At 49.4% G+C, this 19273-nt stretch overlaps 1 protein-coding gene across 6 annotated transcripts in view; it reads right to left on the bottom strand.

Annotated features, from left to right (window-relative positions):
* Positions 1 to 19273, bottom strand: part of ZBTB7C (zinc finger and BTB domain containing 7C) — a 373957-nt gene that overhangs the window by 139567 nt on the left and 215117 nt on the right. For all 6 annotated transcript variants that reach the window (XM_082354578.1, XM_082354585.1, XM_082354579.1 and 3 more), the window contains one exon: positions 8551 to 8609. In XM_082354578.1, coding sequence (XP_082210704.1) covers positions 8551 to 8609 — 59 coding nt within the window. The remainder of the gene's footprint in view (positions 1 to 8550; positions 8610 to 19273) is intronic.

The following is a 19273-nucleotide window of genomic DNA, read 5'->3' as shown; positions in this document are numbered from 1 at the left end:
CATCGTGTTAACAATTGGATCAGGCAAGAGTCATCAATGGGTACTACATCTTGGGGGAAATCAATGAAGAGCAGGGTACTTAAAAGTGTCTCCCCATAGACTGCATACTAGTTATAAGGGAGAAAAAAGACAATCCTCATATAGTGGAGAAATTGGCAATACCTTGACGAGGAGATCAAGATTAAATCACCAGTGAGGACCAGTGAGTGCCTCCTGATGTGATTGCCTGAGAAGAACCCAAGGTTGTCCAGGCAGGATTCTGCCAAGAACGTATAACCTGAATCTAATGACAAGGAAACATCAGACAAACCCCAAATGAGGAACATTTAATGAAAGATAAGGGGGCATTTGTATTCTTTACAAATCTCAAAGCCCTAAAAGACAAAGAAAGGCTGTGAAAATGTCCCAGATTAAAGAAGGCCAAAGAGACATAACAACTAAATTCAACACCCGGCCCTAGACGGGATCCTCGGTGGAGAGGGATATGCCATAAAGAACATCCAAAGGTTAACTGATCAAATTGGAACACACCACGTAGAGTGGTAATTAGATAAAAGTATGCATTAATGCTACATGCATTGATCAACTAATACTATGTTTATGCCAGGGAATATGCCTATTCTTAGGGAACACATACTGAAGTATTTAGGGGTAACACCCTCAAGTGGTTCAGACAAAATGTGTGTGTGGGGGGGGGGTGAGAAAGAGAGAATGATAGAAAGAGACAGCACAGATGATAAAGGAAATGAGGTAAAATTTTAACAATAGATGATTCTAGAATATAAAGATGTAAGGGTCTTCTTTGTATTATTTTTATTTTTTGCAGCTTTTCTTTAATTTGAAATTATTTCCAAATAAAACAATTTTAAATGTATGTTCCAACATTTGAATGACGTTCCCTTCTCTGCAGGTGCAGACCCTCCTCTGCCAGGAGACCCCGGGCAGGCGGAAGGCCAGGGGGCAGTTCGGAAATCAAGCCATCTGGGTTCAATGTGGCCTTGAGCCAGTGCTTTTCCTCTCTGTCTGCGCTCCTCCTCTGTAGGGCCATACCCACCTCCGGGGTTGTTAGACAGTTGAAACAGGTTACGCTGGCGGGCCATGCAAAAGGCAGGATCACCGTGAGCTCTGCAGGGAGCAGCGCTGAGAGCTGCCTGCAGCTCCGAGAGCCACAGTGCCCTCCCGCAGGACTGTGACCTCGGACAGGCACTGTCCCAGGCTAGCCTCTGGCGGACTGAGCCTCTCTGTGTGTTCTTGCCCTGACCCTGACCCCCACTTTTCTTCGGTTGGCATCTCCTTTGGGGCCCACTCCTGGTGGCTCTCTTGGCACCTTGCTGGAGCCCCTTCTGGTGAGGGATCAGATGGCATTTCAGTGTGCATTCAGCATGGCCCCAGCTTTCCTCTCCCAGAGGAACCCGCTGTGATAGTATAGTTCTGGTGAAAAGAATGGTGGTCCCCGGAGAATAGTCTGAGGACTTTCCTGGAGGCCGTGAAATGGGCCCTAAGACCAGGTCTGCCTTGACAAGGATGCTGGGCCTCCTCCTTTGCCCCCGGCCTGCCACGTGGGCAGAGGCGCTGTGCTGCTGTCCCCAGTTGCCCCTCCAGGCTCACTCTGCACCTCTCACTTGGCTCTGTCCCCGGAGGTTGACCCCACAGACCAGAGCAATGGCCCCTTGCCCTCTGCCCTCCTTCCTGTTGGCTCAGCCAATGGAGGCCCCGGAGGAGCCTGCAGGGAGGGAGAGAGGGAGGTTGGGTGTTAATGCCTTGTCTCTCTGTCTTCCGGGGCACCTCAGGTCACAGCCCAGGCAGGGTGGTCCCCGCCACAGCACCCTTGCTCCCTCTGCTTTCAGCAGCCTCCCTCCCCTTGCCCCTTCAGCCCCAGAGGGGTAACCGCTCCCGCTCCCCGTGTCAATAGCCCTGGGGCCCTGCACTGGGTCCTGTGGGTTCCCTACGTCCTGTGCTGGCCTTTGGACTCAACTCTCTTCAAATTGCTCACTTTGAGTCTGCCACCTGCTTCCCGCCAGTCCCTGCCTCGTGCAACACCTGTGGAGGGAGGCCAGGCCCTCCCCCATAGACATGTCAGGTGTGTGTCTGCCCTTGAGGCCCCGTTACCACGCTCAGTGAGGGGACCCACCAAGGAGCCACTCACGGCGCAGAACAAAAGCAAGGGCTGCCACTTCAGCCTTCTTCTGAGGCTCACGGCTTCCCGTTCCAACCCTATTTCATTTTTTCATAAGTTACTGCTAACTGAGAAGCATTCTAAGAAGGGAATTAAAAGAGAGAAAAGTTGGTGGAGGAATGCCTTTTTTGCTTGTTTGTTTGGTTAAACCTTTTGTTATCAACTCTTTAGGAGCCTGATTCAACTAGAGGAACGTGTGGCAGAAGCCGTTCTTCAAAATTAGTTCCGAGAGACACGCAGGCTCTGTATCATTCATTCTATTAAAATCAAAATATTAGCTAATGCCTCTCGCGCCGTCGCGGGCCTGGCGAATCCTCTGATGCATTGTCCTGCCTGAAAGTGAAGAAGGCCTTTCATGCCGAGACCTCTGTCAAGTCCCTCTGGTCTCCTGCTCACACCGTGACAAACTCTGATGTGCTGTGTCGGAGACACTTGCGGGCCCAGGACAAAGGCCCAGGGCCGGGTGCGCAAGCCTGCCCCTTCCTCGGCCCTACCCAGCACTAGAGCCCCCCATCCCCTTGGAGCCCAGGGTGGCCTCGAGCAGAGCGGGAAGGCCCCTCCTGGTCCCAAGAGTGGGGTTTCCCATATCCAGGGCCAGAACTGATTTTGAAGGGGGTGAGGGGAGTGATGACTCTGGGGCCCTGAGGCTTAGCAATCGAAATGCTTTGCATGTTTCCTTGGATTCCCCACTGCAGCCTTCATCTCTGGAAGGAGTACCACAATGCAAATGAATTCCTTTAATCTCCCAGGAACAAACAAACCTGGATTTCAGCACTCTGAGCTCTAGAGTCACTGAGAGGTAACATGGTGGTGTTTATAATCGGGCCGTGAGGGATACAGTGAGGTTCTTAGCTCAGTGGAGGCTCATCGTCCTTGAGGACTGTGGGTGGGACCAGAGCCCCCAGCTGATAAGAGCTGGCTAAGCAGGGTCTGTGCCTGGTGGCCTCGGTTGCAAAGTAGATGAATACAGGTCCCTCAGGGATCGTCCTAGCTGGCTGGGAGTGAGGGAGACTGCACAGGCCCAGTGTGGGGGCTGCAAAGTATCAGAGAAGGCAGAGATTCCTGGAGACTCAGTGAACCAAGGAGGGCTTCCTGGAGGAGCTGGGCTTTGACAGATGGTTAAGCAGTGGAAAGGAGAGAGGAGAGGGAAGGGCAAGGAGAACTGTGAGTGAAAAGCTCAGAGGTGGGGGTGGGAGTGAGATGGGGTGGGAAATGGCCAGAGGGAAGGCTGGAAGTCCTTGACTGCAAGCAAAAGTATGAATTCTTCCTTTCTTCCTTTTGTTTCCTTGAGCAATCCGAAATTCACTATTAATCTCCCAAGACCTATCTTGTTGATAAATGTTGATTTCCCCTGCACACCTGTTCATATTTCTGATGGAAATGTATTATAAAATCACTCCATTCGGCTGGTGATTACCATGGTAATCAGGAACGCTCACCGGCAGGCCAGCACTCCTCTGAAAACAAGATTCTGAAGATACAGGCTTTTTCACTTACGATGTGCTTGGGGAGAGAGGGAGTGAAGCAGGAGTGGGGCGGGGTGTAAGGGGATGGTTTCCTTCTCTGCAGAAGTCTTGGCAGACAGCATGGCCCCCAGGGCCTGGGAGGGCTCTCCAAGAAGATGGGGGAATGGAGCAGACAGAGGCCAAGTCAGTGGGGGCAAGTCCTGCATACCTTGGTGCTCTACAGTGTGCGTGCAGCTGAGGACAGCTTTGCAGGATCCCAAGCCAAGAAAGGATCTGAGCTTCCAGGTGCCCAAGATCAGGAACCTTGGCTAGAATTTCATTCAATGTCCCACCTCTGCCACAGGAACCACCTTTAGGTCTCCTGGCACATTACAAAGATACCATCATCATCACTATTATTATGATTATTTCTCCCTATCACAGGATTATAGATTAAGGCTTGGTAAAAAGCCCCAGATGTTTGAACTGTATTATTTAGTCCTGATGTAGTCTATTTTAAATTTTCAAGACCTCCAACCAGACTGCTCGGCTTTAAATCCCAGCTCCACCACTGACCGGCTGTGTGACCCTGGGCAAGTTACTGAAACTCTCTGCTCCTTCTCACCTGTAAAAGGCAGATGATACAAGTTTCTAATGCATAAGATTGTTGTGAGGGTTGAGTTAATACATGTAGCATCATTATAATATGCCTGTCTTAGAGTAAGCACTCAAAAATGCCTGGGATATAGCAGAGCCTCCCCTCTCAGTGGACGGGGAACAGGGAAGACTGAGGGTGCAGCTAGTATCCTGGACTTTGCACAAACATCGCCTCACTTCCTACTCCTGACCTCTGTGTAACCCTCTCTGAACAGTAGGCAGGCTGGAACCCCAAACCGCATCTGCGTGGTAACAGTGGTGGATCTGGGCTGGAACCCAGAACCCCTGCCTCCTTGCCCACATCTCTTCCATTTTCCTTCCCAAAGATGTTGCTTTTCTGGCCTCTGGCTGTTCATCCCAAACTAGGACCCAGTCACCCCCTTACTCTGACTGCAGTCCTGGGAAGCTAAGGCCTAGTGAACATAGGATGCTAGGACAGTCACATCCTAAAAGTCTACATCCTAAAACATCTACAGCTTTCAGTCACTCCTGTTAACTGCCCATACATATTAGATGTTGCCTAGTGAAAACCTACCACCATAATCATAGCAGTAGTTGCATATATTTCGCTCACTGTTCTAGGCTCTACACCACCTTCTCCGTTTAATATGTGTCATCAATGGAATTATTTTACATGGCGCCAGACATCATATAAGACAAATCAGCCCAGGAGATGCGGGCTCTGCCTTATAGAACTCGCCCCAGCAGCAGCTCACAGGCCATTATTCTGGGCCCTGCAAACTCTGTGCAGTGATAAGGAAACTCCACCAATTTGATCCTTTATCTGGCTGCAGGTTGAGGAAAGATATTATTTCAATCAAGATAATGATTCTATTTCTTGGACAGAAATGAGATTTTTTTTATTGCCTCGTGGGTGTGCCAGCAAGATCTGTCTTGGGGCTTGAACAGGTCACGCACAAGTTAGAGGGTTTTCTTGCGACCCGAGAGAGAGTGTAAACACGATGGAGAGCGGAAAAGAGGAAAACATACACGCCAGGCCTATGAGATGACAAAATAAGTTCTACTTGGACATTTATAGGCATTAGACAAAACCTGTGGAACCAAAATTTGGAAGATAAGTGTGCAGTGTGAGCCCGATAGCCTGCATTTCAAGCGAGGTAAATGGCCTATAAAGGTAATAATGATAATGAAGCCACATAAACCAGACGCAGCTATGACAACAACTTAAAAGTCTTCTAAACCTGCCCGTCACGTACGGTAGACTCCCTTCGTAACTTTGCTGACAGACTGCTCTTTCAACACCTCCTAGGACAGGGAGCTCACCAACAAAGGAGCCCACGCCATCGCTGACCAGCTCCTATGTTGAGAAAGTATCTCCAAATTACACAGTGAAGTCATTTCATAAAAGGAAACCACAACGAGAATTCACAAGGTGCTGACACTGCAGTACATCTAAACACACTTTGGAAACAATACACATTTCAGTGAGCTATCGAACGATACGCAAATGACATTAGACGATAAATGCAGTGAGACGGCAATGATTTGAATTAGTGAATTTCGTGAAATTTTAAATTATTTAAAATATTTGGAAATTTCAAGGACTGTAGCACAGCATCTCAAGCTCTTTTATAGGTGATTTGCTTTAATGAGGAAATAATAATAATTTGCAATTCTTATATCAATTGTTTATATAGTAACTCTAAGGAGTTTGGAAATGTTTATAAAGGTTTTATGCCTTTTGAACATTCCACTGAGAGCTGACTTGGTGAACTGCTCTCTCTCCGAATAAAAGGTACATTTCAGCTCAACCCGTTCTGGAATAGACCCAGTCTTACTGATTCTTGAGGACCAAGTAGGTGGTGTCTTACCTTACTGCAATCAGACTCACCAAAACTTTGAAATCTAAACCACACCATTGTCGATATGTGTAGACTATCATCGGCAAGTAACCCCAAATCTGGGTAATATTGGTTGTCACCAGGGGAGGAGCTGGACTGCTTGGGGACAGAGGTGGGAAGGAGATTTTTCACAGTATACTTTTTGGTACTTTTGCATGTAGGGCCATGGAGCTGTATTACCTATTAAGAATAAAATTATACTTTTAAAAAGCACATAGTTATTTCAGTGAAGACAGACTTTGACACCATTGATTTCTATTTTAATGCCTGTACTCTTAAAATGCAATGAAAATTACTGCCAGGTTAGGTGAAAACTACATTTGGCTGTCTTCACAGCAGTGATGCTCATGGCAGGGTAGTGAATGTGACCAATGCCCCACTCAGACCCTTTTTCCTGCTGGGCACCCAGCCAAGGAGAGACTTGCCTTGACACATCTTCGCTCAGCTCCTCCTTCCTGACCCTGCTTCCCTCTCCCTTACAAGCTTTCCCTAATGCTCTCTTTTGCTACATCATGTGCACCTGAATCCTTGTCTCAGGCTCTGCTTCTAGGGAACCCAACCTAAGTCAGTCACCAATGGCTCCAAATGCAGCCCTCCTGCATCTTTCCAGAGGATTGTCCCTGGTGATAGAAGCACACATGAGCCTTTGTCTTTGAGGGCAGAACCATAACCGTTTTCCTGCCCAGTCAGAACCACCAGTCTGATATCATATATCCCATGAAAGGCTGCACAGCAAAACGGTGACCATCCACAACAGAGTTCCCACAGCCAGACCCGGTGGGACCGCACAGCACTCTCCTTCCCCAGGACGAATGAGCAGGAGGCCGGGGCAGACCCAGAAGGCCTGCTCCATAATCAGACATCCAGTGACGTGCAGTGGAAAGTCAGCGTGAACATCAGCTCTACCAGCTGAGCAAACTCGAACAAAATATTTAACTACTCCGAGCTTCAGTTTCCTCATCTGCAAAATGGCACTACCTGACGGAGGCTTTGTGAGGCTCAGATGAGGCAGTACTGTCAAGCGTGCTGCAAACTGGCAAGGCTACGTAAATACTGGATGTTGTTCTTGACATTTAGAACAAGCAAGCTTCTCCTGCTTGCTTGGAACAAGTAATTAATTAACCTTTGTTAAATAAATACACCCCAGCTGCTCCTCATCCTGGGCATAGTACCTAGAGCTCCCGGTGTGAAAAGCAGCTCCAGGGAAAAGCAAGTGGACATGGGAGCACTGTCCTGGTGACTGTCCACCTGGAGCTTAGAGTATGTCCCCGTCACTGATGTCATGATCCTTAGTTGCAGCTGTCTGGAGAAGGCTGTATCTCTCCCTGTCTCTCCCTCTCTTTCTCTCACTGAGATACAAGGAGTATGCCCAATGTGAATTTCCTGTAATCTATCCAGTGTATATATTCATCTCAAATACAACCTCAAACTTGTTGCAAAATCCATACGGCCATTTTCACATAATGAGTCATAAACTGGCAGAAACTTAATTTTACTTACATAGATGAGGGACACTTTACTCCATCGTGATTCTTTGTGGAATTCATGAAGCCATTTCAAGCCCTGTACCACCTGGCCCTGCCCAGTGTCACCAGTGTTTCCTCCCCTCCCTCATTAGACCCATGTCTATGACATCCTCCATGTGAGCCACTGGGTGTTCCCATCCTGGCACCTGTGCCTTGTTCTTTTCACCCTGGAACAGCCTCCCTCCTCCATCAGCCCAGCTCATGTCTCTCTTTCCCCAGGAAGCCTCCCCTAACCACTCTCATCACCAGCATTTCTGCCTGTGCAATACGGGCCAGAGCAGGACGTATGCCCTCTCATAAAGTTCTTTCATGGGCTCATGTGCAGATGTCTTCTCTTCCCACACTGGACCGACAGCTCCTCCAAAACAGAGCCTGAACCTGCTGCTTCTTTTGTAGTGCCAGGTGCCTGGTGAATTAATAATATTCTCAGATTGAGTAATGGATTGGGTCATATGACTGCTCTTAGTTTAACACACTGTTAAATGGCCTATATGAGAATTTACTGTTCTAAATAAGGTCACCCTAGCAGCAAACCTGGAATTGTACAAACTGTCTGTGGCCCCAGGGTTAAAAAAATAGTGCACATCATCCTCATACCAGAGGAGTCCTGCTTTCCTCGCACACCAATCAACCACAAGGGAGCGACTCTCTTTCATGAGCCAGTGGGTGCACCCTCCACTCAGAGGGCAGAGCCAGGGTTCAAATCATGCACCTTCACAGCCTTACATCCCTGGGTCCAGCCCCACCCAGCCAGAGGCACCTTCCAGAAGAACCGAAAGCCCGACTCCATCAAGGTCATGCTCCCTGCCCCAAACAGGGAAACCCACCCACTTCCCAGGAACATTGTCAAACCACAGACCTAAGAAAGCAAAATTCAGACTCACAAGCAACGATGCCTTCTTAAATTTCAGGCCAGCAGTTTTCCAGCAAACCTGCTCATATCCTGCAAAGAGAAGAAAGGGATGGAGAAACATATTAGCATCTGCTCTGGGTATCCTTCAGCTGTTTCGTGGCCGACCTCTGGCTTCTGCACCTTCTCTGCATTCTCACTCCCAGCGGCACTCTCCCCTCCCAGGAACAACGTGTGCTAGTTGAGGGGGCGTCCCTGGCAAGATCCCCCCTCCTCCGGCCATGGGTTCAGCCCATGTCGCCTCCCTCCCCCTCGCCGGCGCCATGCCAGTCTCAGATTGACCACTGCCTCCAATTCCCTGAAGGCGCTGGGCTTCTTCCCGCTCCGGAGTGAGGCCTCCTCTTCTGTAGCATGGGGTTGCCTAGCAACCCCGCGCGCCAGCTCAGAAGGCCCTCCTAAATTGGACCTCACAGCGCAGGGCATCTCCTTGTACAGCTGCCTGAATCTTAACAATCTGGTTCTGAATAATAACACAATGGTAATTGCGTGCATGGGCCCCAAACTACATTTAAATAATGTTCAAGAGCTGACACAAACCAACAAAGGCCAGAAAATGCATTTCGGAGGTTGACTGTAAGGCCAGGCAGGACATTCGGTGCGGGAGGGAGTTGACACCAAAGACTTGAGTTAATGACAATGTCAACCTGAACTGTGAGTTCTCCTGCCTTTCTGCCTGAGTACGCCATCACTTTAATGTATTTTAGGTGAGTTTGGGATCTGTAGAGCCAATTAATGCCCAGAGGTAGTGATGCTTCAAGACAGGATGCCCTTTAGTTCTTCAGCAGCGTATGGAGATTTTTGGAGGGGGTGGGGGTGGTGAGGATACAGGACGAGAAGGGAGAACTGTGCCTGAGTGATTTCCCTTGGCTTTTACAATCGTGGCTAAATACATTTTAGAAGGTAAGAGAAAGAACCTACCAAGCAAGAGTGCAAAGCACTTGCTACCTCAGCGAGGGACAAATTCAACATGACTGATGTGTTTCAGGATAAGAAGTGAAGGCAAAGAGGCCTTGACATTGGCTAGCACGCAGACCGAAGCAGCTTAGTGTGGCGTGGGGAAAGGCCACGTGCACACAGAGTCCAGCCTTCAATCTGTGTCCCTGGCAGAGGGTAATGAAGAGCTCTGCGCAAGGCAGGAGAGTCTTCACACGCGGGGAGCAGCAAGCTGGCAATCTGCTCCTCGTGGAGTGATAGCAGCGAGGGCCAGTTGATCACCCCTGACAATTTGAAAGCCTGAAGCACTTTTTTTTAAAAAGCTCAAAATCGTCCTGCAAGGGACTTAAACAGATATTCACACACCCATGTTCATAGCAGCGTTACTCACAGTAGGCGGGAGATGGGAGCAACCCAAGTGTCCACGGGATGAATGGGTAAACAAAATGTGGTCTATGCACGTGATGGGATGTTATTCAGCCTTAAAAAGGAAGGAGATTCTGACATATCCTACAAGATGGATGAACTTGAGGACATTATGCTAAGTGAAATAAGCCAGCCACAAAAGGACAAATGCTGTATGATTCCACTTACATGGGTATCTAGGGTAGTCAGATTCATAGAGACAGAAAGTAGAATAGAGAGGTTACCGGGAGCTGGGGAGAGGGAGGGGAATGGGGAGTTCATGTTTAATTTTGGGAAGATGAAAAAGTTCTAGAGATGGATGGTGGCAATGGTTGTGCAACAACATGAATATACTTAATGCCACTAACCTGTACACTTAAAAATGGTTAACATGGTAAATGTTATGTTATGTATACTTTACCATAATTTAAAAAAAATCCTCCTGCAGTAACAGTACAACATACACAGCGTTTCTCTACAAGACTTTTGTCCACTTCATCTTGGAAGTAAAACTAGCCTGTGCTGTTCACAAGCTCGGACAGGGAGACTGTCACCAGGACTCAAGGGCCAACTAGGCAGTGTGACCCTGGGCCAGGGAACCCATGGCTTGTAAACACGGTGTTTGTGCAACGTAGGCACAGATGGAGGTGTCTGAGCATAAGGAACAGGATCTTCTTGTGACCACTTCCTGGAGTCCAAATACCATCACCCCCCAGAGTGGGACCTCCTTCCACCCAGGAGTCCCAACCCCCATGCCCCGTGCCTGCTTCCTCCCCGAGGCACGTGGGTTCATTCTCATCCTTGCTCCCTGACTAGAAAGCCCTTTCCTGTGGCCTCCACCTGACCTAATCCTACCCTTTCTAGTGGATTTACATCAAATTCCACCTCCTCCAACAAGCCTTCCAGAACCTCCCACCTCTGCTTTCTCCGAACGTCACACAGCAGCAATCAAGCACTTGCTTGGGAACTATTCTATACTCAGGTCAGCAAGGTTTGTCTCTCCCCCCAAATCTCTGAAAGGAGCCTTGGACAGAGATTGTCACTAACGTTTTTTGTCTGCCACGGGCTCTGAGCACGCCGTGGGCTGTCCCCTGGAGGCTCTGGGAAGGACAACAGGCCTTGCCTCCTTTGTCAGGAAATCCGGCCACAGCTCTCCTGCCTGGGCTACAAAGCATGTCTGCTGGCTGCAGAGCCCTCGAGCTAAATATTCCAGGCGGGCGTGCAAGTCCCTCCAGCCATTTAGAGGTGTAACTCAATGTGTGCAATAAACAATTGAGCATTTACAGATTTTATTAATTTGGAAAGGTCATTAGAGCCAACAGCTTCCCCGAGTTGACAGTGAATGAATAGCATGGATAATTTTTTTCAGCGTCCTGATATTTTTCTTGGAATGTGCTCTAAGCCTCAAAAAATAATGTTATAAGGAAAAAAAAAGGTAAAAAAAAATCCAGGCTTGCGAGACAAGGGGAGTCGACAGGAGCTCTGGACAAGCCTCTTTCCCTCTCTGAGCCTTAGTCTTCTCATCTGCAAGTTGAGGGAGTGATTGCTAAGGTCACTTTCAACTTAAAAAGTAAGTAAATAAAATTATGATTCTAGGTGAGAATGTGAAGTTAGCAAATTTACAAGCTAATAGTTACCCACCCCACACCCCATCCATCCTCCCAGGTGTTGGGTACCACTTCACCTCTGGAGAGATAAGTTTCCAGTTCATGGCCCCTCAGCCAGGAAAAGGTCCTTAATGATTTCAGGTGCCTTCCCAGACCCTGACCTGGGTGGTCTCAAACCCAACAATCTGGCCGACTTGCTCTCATTAAGGAACACTCCAGACTAATGCCTTGTTTTCTTGAATCTCCAGGAATGGCTGGAAATGGGCCAAAGGGCATCACCCAGACTCCGTCTCCCCAGCCCTTGGCTCCAGGACCAGCCAGTGCCATCTGTCAAGGGCCAGGCCTCTGCAGGGCCCATGCTCATGGTTCTTCCCAAGGAGAGAAGGAAGCAGCGGTCAAGGAGCAGAGGGGTCTGGCTCCAGCCTGATGTCATAGGGAGAAACAGTTGGCTCTTGACCAGGCTGTGCAATCCGACATCCCTCCCTTTCTCCATCCTCATCCCCTCTTCTCTCCTCCCCGAGTGTACAGACGCCGGGAATGTGGGAGGCCCACATCTGTCTGCAAATGTGTGGCCACAAACACCTATGCCCTTTGCTCTGATTCCTCCTAGCTTTCAGTAGCAATAGGAAGACTAACTGTGAATCGGAACTGTATGACCAACAGCCTAACACTCATATTAACTAATATTAGCATTAATATTAGTTAATATTAGCTAACATTTGCGTGATGCTTTATAATTAAAAAAAATATTTTCCCACATACCTGTCAGGCAGGTGGATAGATTTAACCCATTTAGTGAACATCTCCAGTATCCCAGGGTCTTTGCTACCTGATGGGGATGCACACATGAAAAGGTGTGGTTCCTGCCTGCAAACTCCCTCCAGGACGGTTTATAGTCAGGAAGATGGAGGCACAGAGAAGCTGAGTGACCTTCTCAGAAGCGTCCAACTTTCAAGCATCCCTGCTCAAACCAAGTCCTCAGACTCAGAACCTTTTCCAGCTGTTCCTGTGAGGTCTGTGAGTTTAGAATAAAATTTAGCCTGTATGACGTCAACCAGAAGGGACCAGCCAGAGGGTAGCATGGTTTGGGGACTGTGAAAGTCTATACCCAGAATGAAACAGTGCCTGTGGGTTAGACCATGTTTGGCCCTGGAAACCCCAGAGGGGCAGGTCCTGGGCTGGGTGCAGGTCAGAGCTTACTGCACACGTGACCTTGGCCCCTTGTGGTCTTTCTGCTCATCGATAAAGACCCCTCTTCTCATCAGTCACCTTTGTAGAGACGCTGCCTTGAGAACTGACGCAAATTCATGAAATCTTTTTCTTTCTTTCTTTTTTTATTCTGCACTAACCTCTCTCTTCTAGGAACTGCCATAGCAGTTACAATGAACATGTTACACAAAATTGGTATTGTTCTTTTCAGGGTCTCTAATGGCTTTTTGAAAAAAATTAAATGCCCGTGCTGGAGGAACCTGATATATCCCTCACTTTACAGCCAGGGCACCCAAGTCCAGCGAGGACTCGCCCCAAGTCATACCAAAGGCAATCAGAACCGGAACGTGGGTCCCAGACTCCCAGCCCGGGGCCTGAACACACCCACCCTACAGTGGTGGGAGGGGAGGTTCAGGCTGTGTCCTGCTTACCTTGGCCCCCACAGAAGCCGTCAGCAAGCACGAGTGGCTAGGAGGGAGGCTGTCTGACGCTGGATGGTGGCAGGCAGATTACAGCCTCCCCCCACCGCACGCCCACCCCTGCGCCCCCAGGGATGATACTGAAGGGACCGGCTCTGCCTCAGCGGGAGGGGCAGAGGCTATGACAGGTGCCCTCAGGGGACAGTGAGGTCATGGTCTCTGCTGCAGGCTCTTGCAGCTCGCAGGAGGCCATAATGCCTTGTGGTTTAGATCCAGACTGGCCCTGCCATTGACCAGCCGTGTGACCTTGGACAAATGACTTAACCTCTCTCTGCTTTAGATTTTCACCAGCAAAACGGGCAGAATAACGGCACCGACCTCCCACCTCCCAGGGTTGAAGCGGGGATGAAATGAGAACATGGAGGGAGACACCTGGCACAGGGCCCAGCATCTGTATGTTCTCAGGTGAGGGCGGCGAGACCAGCCTCCTTGGGAGGTCAGCTCCATGGGGGGAATGCTGACAGCCGTGCTCACTGCTAAGTCCCCAGCGCCTAGTTCTCGCGAGAGCGGCACAGGAATGAGAGTTGACTGCGCTCCCGTGGAAAGTGCTGCCCAGCACGTGGTGAGGAGAGGCCTGCAGTGATGAGCCCTTACTGAGGGTGGGTCAGCTGAGGGTCTGTGGTGACAGGGAGGCAGTGGCTTCTCTTCCCACGATCCTTCAGAGGCTGCGTTGCGTAGGTCGCAGTTTGCTTTTTCCGCCGATATTAAAATCAACCAACCTGAGGTCACAAAATGGCACAGACACTTTGGAAGGCAGTTTGTCAAGTGTTCGTCTAGTCTTTACGGGACTAGACATGCTCTTACCATAGGGTCCAGCAAGCGCACTTAGGTATTTACCCAAGGGAGTTGAAAACTATGTCCGCACAAAAACCTGCACATAGATGTTGATGGCAACTTTCTTCATAATTGCCAAGAATGGAAGCCACCAAGATGTCCTTCAGTAGGTGAATGGACAGGTAAACAAATAAATAAATATCCACACGATGGAATATTATTCAGTGCTAAAAAGAAATGAGCGATCAAGTCATGAAGACATGGAGGAATCTTACACGTATATTACTAAGTGAAAGAAGCCAATCTGGAAAGGTTACATACTGTATGATTCCAACTGTATGATCTTCTGGAAGAGGCAAAACTATGGAGATAGAAAGAAGATCAGTGGTTGCCAAGGGTCGATGGAGAGGGAGGGATGAATAGGCAGAGCACAGAGGATTTTGAGGGCAGGGAAACTATTCTGTATGATACTGTAATGGTAGATACATGGCTTTACACATTTGTCAAAACTCATAAAACTGTACAACACAAAGAATGAACTCTAATGTAAACTATGGACTTTAGTTAATAATGATGTATCAATAGATTAACAGATGCACACTACCATATATAAAACAGATAAACAACAAGGATTTACTGTATAGCACAGGGAACTATATTCAGTATCTTGTAATAAACTATACTGGAACAGAATTGAAAAAAAGTATATAGATCTATACATATATGTATGTATAACCGAATCACTTTTCTGTACACCTGAAACTAACACAATGTTGTAAATCTACTATACTTCAATATAAAAATAATGTATCAGTTCATCAATTATAACAAATGTACCACACTAATGCAAGATATTAATAATAGGAGAAACTCGGAGGGGAAGGAGAGGAGATATATGAGAATTCTCTGTACTTTCTGCTCAATTTTTCTATAAACCTAAAATTGCTCTAAAAAATAGTCTATTAATTAAAAAAAACAACTGCCCCCAAAACACAACACTCAGGGCCAATTAGTACCCAGGCCATCACTGAGCCCCGCTGGGCGGCCAGGTCCCATGCTGGGGACTCGGAGGAAGGTCCAGAGACCAGCATGATCCTTCCAACTTGAAGCACAACTGCGTCCGACCAAAATGTTCGAGACCGTGTGGGAAAGCCAAGTGGGGAGGCCAGCACGAGCCCCAGCTGGTGAGGCAAGCAGCCGTGCACCCCAGCAACCGGAACACCTCTGGCTACTGGGCAGTGACTCAGCCATAACTCATCCTTCCCCAGCACATCACCTGTGCCAGGCTCACCGCCACTGCCTTCCAGAGAGGGGTCAAAAAGAGACCCAGCCCATGCCCGCAAGCCAGGCTCCACCCAGCCTTTTTCTGTTCCTTCCACCCCCAACACCAGATATAGCAGGTGCTCAATAAACACTTATTGAATTAAATAGTGATTATTTGTATGCCTCTTTATTTACCCATTAAAGGAAAGAATCTGATTGTAAGCCTCCCTAACCCCCCAGCAAAGTATTTGCTGAACAGAATGAACAGCAGCACCGCCACGCCTTAGGGGAGACCTTGTGCTTGGTCCTGAGGCCACTTTCCCAGCCCTGGGAGCACATGTCAGAGGGCTCCCAGCCCCCAGACACACCCGTACACGATGTGCTGCTCGGCCCTGAGACCCCACCCAGCAGAATGGACATTCTACCCCACCCTGCTGGAAGGCTGAGAGACGTGTGTGTGTGTGTGTGTGTGTGTGTGTGTGTGTGTGTGTAGTCATTGCCAAGCAGCCTGAAGAGCAGTAGGGTGGCCCTCGGCCCCGGGGCCTGACCTGGGGGCATCTTCGGGAAATCCATGAACTGAGGTCCAGGCCATTACACCTAGCCCGGCAGGGCACCAGGCCAGTTTCCAGTTTGGTCTGCTTCGATTGAGAGAGAAGGAGAGAGAGAGAGAACGAGAGAGAGAGAGAGAGAGAAAGAGAGAGAGAACGAGAGTGTGTGTTTGTCACTGGAGAACAGTGTCTTCCAAGGCAACCAAATCCTCTTCATTGCTTTGGGGGTGATGGCCCCTTGGAGGTCTGAATTTCTGTCACCTTGGCCTAGAATCTTAAAATAACCTGAGAAGGAGAGAGGGCCGAGCCCAGAGCCAAAGCCAAAGCTGGGGCCTGGGCCTGGGAGTGGGGAGCAGAAGAAGAGCCCGTCCAGGGAACAAAGGCCTAATCTCTCTTGTCGGGCCGCCCAGCACCGGCCCAACTGCTCAGTCACACACGTTTTATTTTCTCTGGCCTCAGGGAAGTATTCCTGGGCTGAGCAAATCTGAGCAAGGGCTCCAGCAGATATTGGCCTGGAGGAGCTGAGGGGGAGGGTAATGGCTGCCCAGAGCCCCGCCCCCCCAGCTGCCTCCTGCGCGAACCGCCAGGGTAGGAAGGGGGAGGGCGCCACTGAGGGGGTCCTTCCCACTGCTCTCTGGCTGGTGAGACAGGATGGTTAATGCTCACCAGAACATGGGTGGGCACAGGGGGGTGACAAAGAATATTCGGGGTTGTAATATTGAATAACAGTTCAAATCTGGGGGAAGAAAGGTTTCTTTCCATAAGATAAGAAAGTGTGATAATAAAGCCTTCATGTCTGCAGGGCTCATGGAGAAAGCATCTCAGTGGCAGCCGCGTTCGTCCCCTGCAAGGGCAAGGGGAGGAAGGGGGTCTCATGGGTGTAACAAGAAGGTTCTCTGTGCCTGATTTCATTGGCTGATTGTGTTTGGGGAGATGGGCGCTGCCGACGTTGCCGGCTTGGTTCTGCTGCCGAGTGGGGCTGGGATTTTCAGGCTGGTGTGGGCACGTCTTGGGAGGGGAAACCAGAGGGCACTGGGAGGGAGTGCCTCCCTCGTCAGCCCGCGGAGGGACTGATGTCAGGCTGGCAATGGCGGCATTCGGAGCTCCAGACGGTGAAAACAGGAGGCAGGCCTGCTCTGCCTTCAGTGACCACAGGGTTCCCCTTGGCGGCTTTTCCTGCCTGTGTGGGTCTTGCCCTTGTCCTATTCCTGGTGCCCTGAGTCCTATCACTCACACTCCTCCCTTTATCTAAATCTGCTTTCCAGAAAGTTCTAGCTCACCTGGTGTCCAGTGTGATGGGAATCATTAATGCTAGGCTTTCTTTCTCTCAGAGAAAAAGGTGTTTCCAGCCCCCTCTCAGGTGGAAGAAAAAAAAACTGGTCCCCTGGGAAAGGGATTTATTTTGCTTTTTATTTTTAAACTCCACTGTTTACTCTGCATCCCAATGATGCGGAAGACAAATCTGCAAGTGACATTCAATGACAAGTAAGACCCAGGCAGTGTGGATGGTGTAAAGGGTGTTTGGAAAGGGGACAGGCGACCCCACAGCAGAAGGGGAGCGCCTGGCCAAGGCTGCCTCCGAAGCTGTCCCCTGTGGCCCCTGCCCCTTCTCTCCCTGAGACTATCACTCCCCTCAATGTGGATACTACCTTTCATTGTCCAAACAAGGACACTTTTGAGAGTGAAAGGGGAATTGATGATAGTTACCTGGGGACCTCAGTCATAAAGTGGCTGCCCCAGGCCAACCAGGATGTGTCCCCCCAGCAATGTCACCCAATCTTTGGCGCCTGGGAAAATCCAGTCAGAGCTCTTCCCTGGAACTTCCATCATATGACTTAGGAAAGAGATGTCTGCCTCAATCACCCAGCTTCCCCTCCCAGAAATGATCCTGAGAGAGGCCACCAGGCATATCAGGGCCCGCTGGAAGCACTACTTTGCACCCGTGTGAAGTATAGAACCCGTCCTGTCTGCCCTGCGCACCTTCAAGGCTCACCCTCTCATTTCCCCGCAGATCCCCCCGGCTCTCACCTCTTGTAAGAAGTTTACCTGGGTACTCCACCTCCCTCTGCATTTTGTGTATCACGCATCCTAGTTCCTCATGCACGTCGCCATCTCCCCCACCAGCTCATCAGCTCTGGAGGGAGGTGCCATCGTGTGTCATTCATCTTTGGACCCACCCATCCCTACTCCTCCCTGCCCCCTGCCCCCACCCCAGTGCCTTGCTTACAGGAAGTCTCTGATTTAAAGTTTTTGGCGATAACTGAGTTGAACTGAACTCCTGCAATTTTCCCTCTAGCACTGGGGACTCAGGGACAGAATCCAGTGTCCTATATAGCCCTTCAGAAGTTCATTGATTCTCCCACATCAGATTTTCAGGACAAATATTCCCGAATCTCTATGCCCATTGCAGAAGCTTTACTGGTGAAATTTGTGCAATCATGCAGGGTGGTGATTGTTAGGTGGGAGTGTCTGAAATAAAATCCAGAAAGGGTCTCAAGAAGAACTCCATTTTTATGGCTTGGGGAAGGTGTGGTTTGGCCAGTGAACCTTGGTGAGAACCTCCCCTCAGCACCTAAAACTCCCCCATATCTTGGAAAGATGAGAAGGCAGTCAAGACTAAGTGCAGGAGGGTGGTACATGCAGTAAGCTCAGGGGGTAATCAGGGAGGGCTTCCTGGAGGCAGCAGACAGTAAGTAGAGCCTTGAAGGATGGGGAGGATATGGAGAGTAGGGACAAAGGACCATCTAGAAAGGGACACTCTTAGCAGAGATGCAGAGGTGGGTGAGGTCTAGCATAATCAGGGCAGCGAGTGAGCAGGTGTGGCTGGAGCAGTAGACGTGTGCAGAGAAGCAGGAGATGCAGCCGCGAGGGCAGATAAAGAACCCAAATGCCAGCTGCTTCTGAGCTTGAGTCTTAGGTGTGGAATCACCCTGCCCCCTGTTGTCTGGGGAAGAATGGGGAGCGGTGCAGGCTGGACCAGAACTTATTGCTCCAGTCGCTGGGTAACATCTGGGAGGGAGCAGAGGGACTGGCCCAGGCTGAAGCCATCCCCAACTTTTTCCCTGCTTCTCCTTGGCCTCTCCCAATTCTGCAGCTCTGGGAAACCTAGCCAACTAAGCATCTGTGGCCCCAAAGTGTAATCTCGCTCTGCATACCAGCCTGTGATTCAGAGCAGGGGTGGGGTGGGGGCGGAGGGAGTGTCCAGGAGCTGAAGCCCACCGCAAACAAGCTATGGTAGAAGCCCTCTTAGCTGAGATGATTAGTCAGTGAATTGAAACATTTTAACACCTACTGTATGTTGGTACATTCATTCACCAAACTTCGGATGCAAAGCCAAGACCTTTCTTTATCTTCACATCTCCTGGATGTAATTGTCCCTACTGTCTTTCTGGTATAAATCACACTCATATGACACTACAATTTCTAATTATGTTTTTTTTTAAATGGAATGAGAAATTAAATACACTTGCAAAATAATC

This window comes from Balaenoptera borealis, assembly GCF_965194805.1.
Source record: "Balaenoptera borealis genome assembly, chromosome: 14".
Taxonomy (NCBI): Eukaryota; Metazoa; Chordata; class Mammalia; order Artiodactyla; family Balaenopteridae; genus Balaenoptera; species Balaenoptera borealis.
This window is presented reverse-complemented; position numbering and strand designations above follow the sequence as displayed.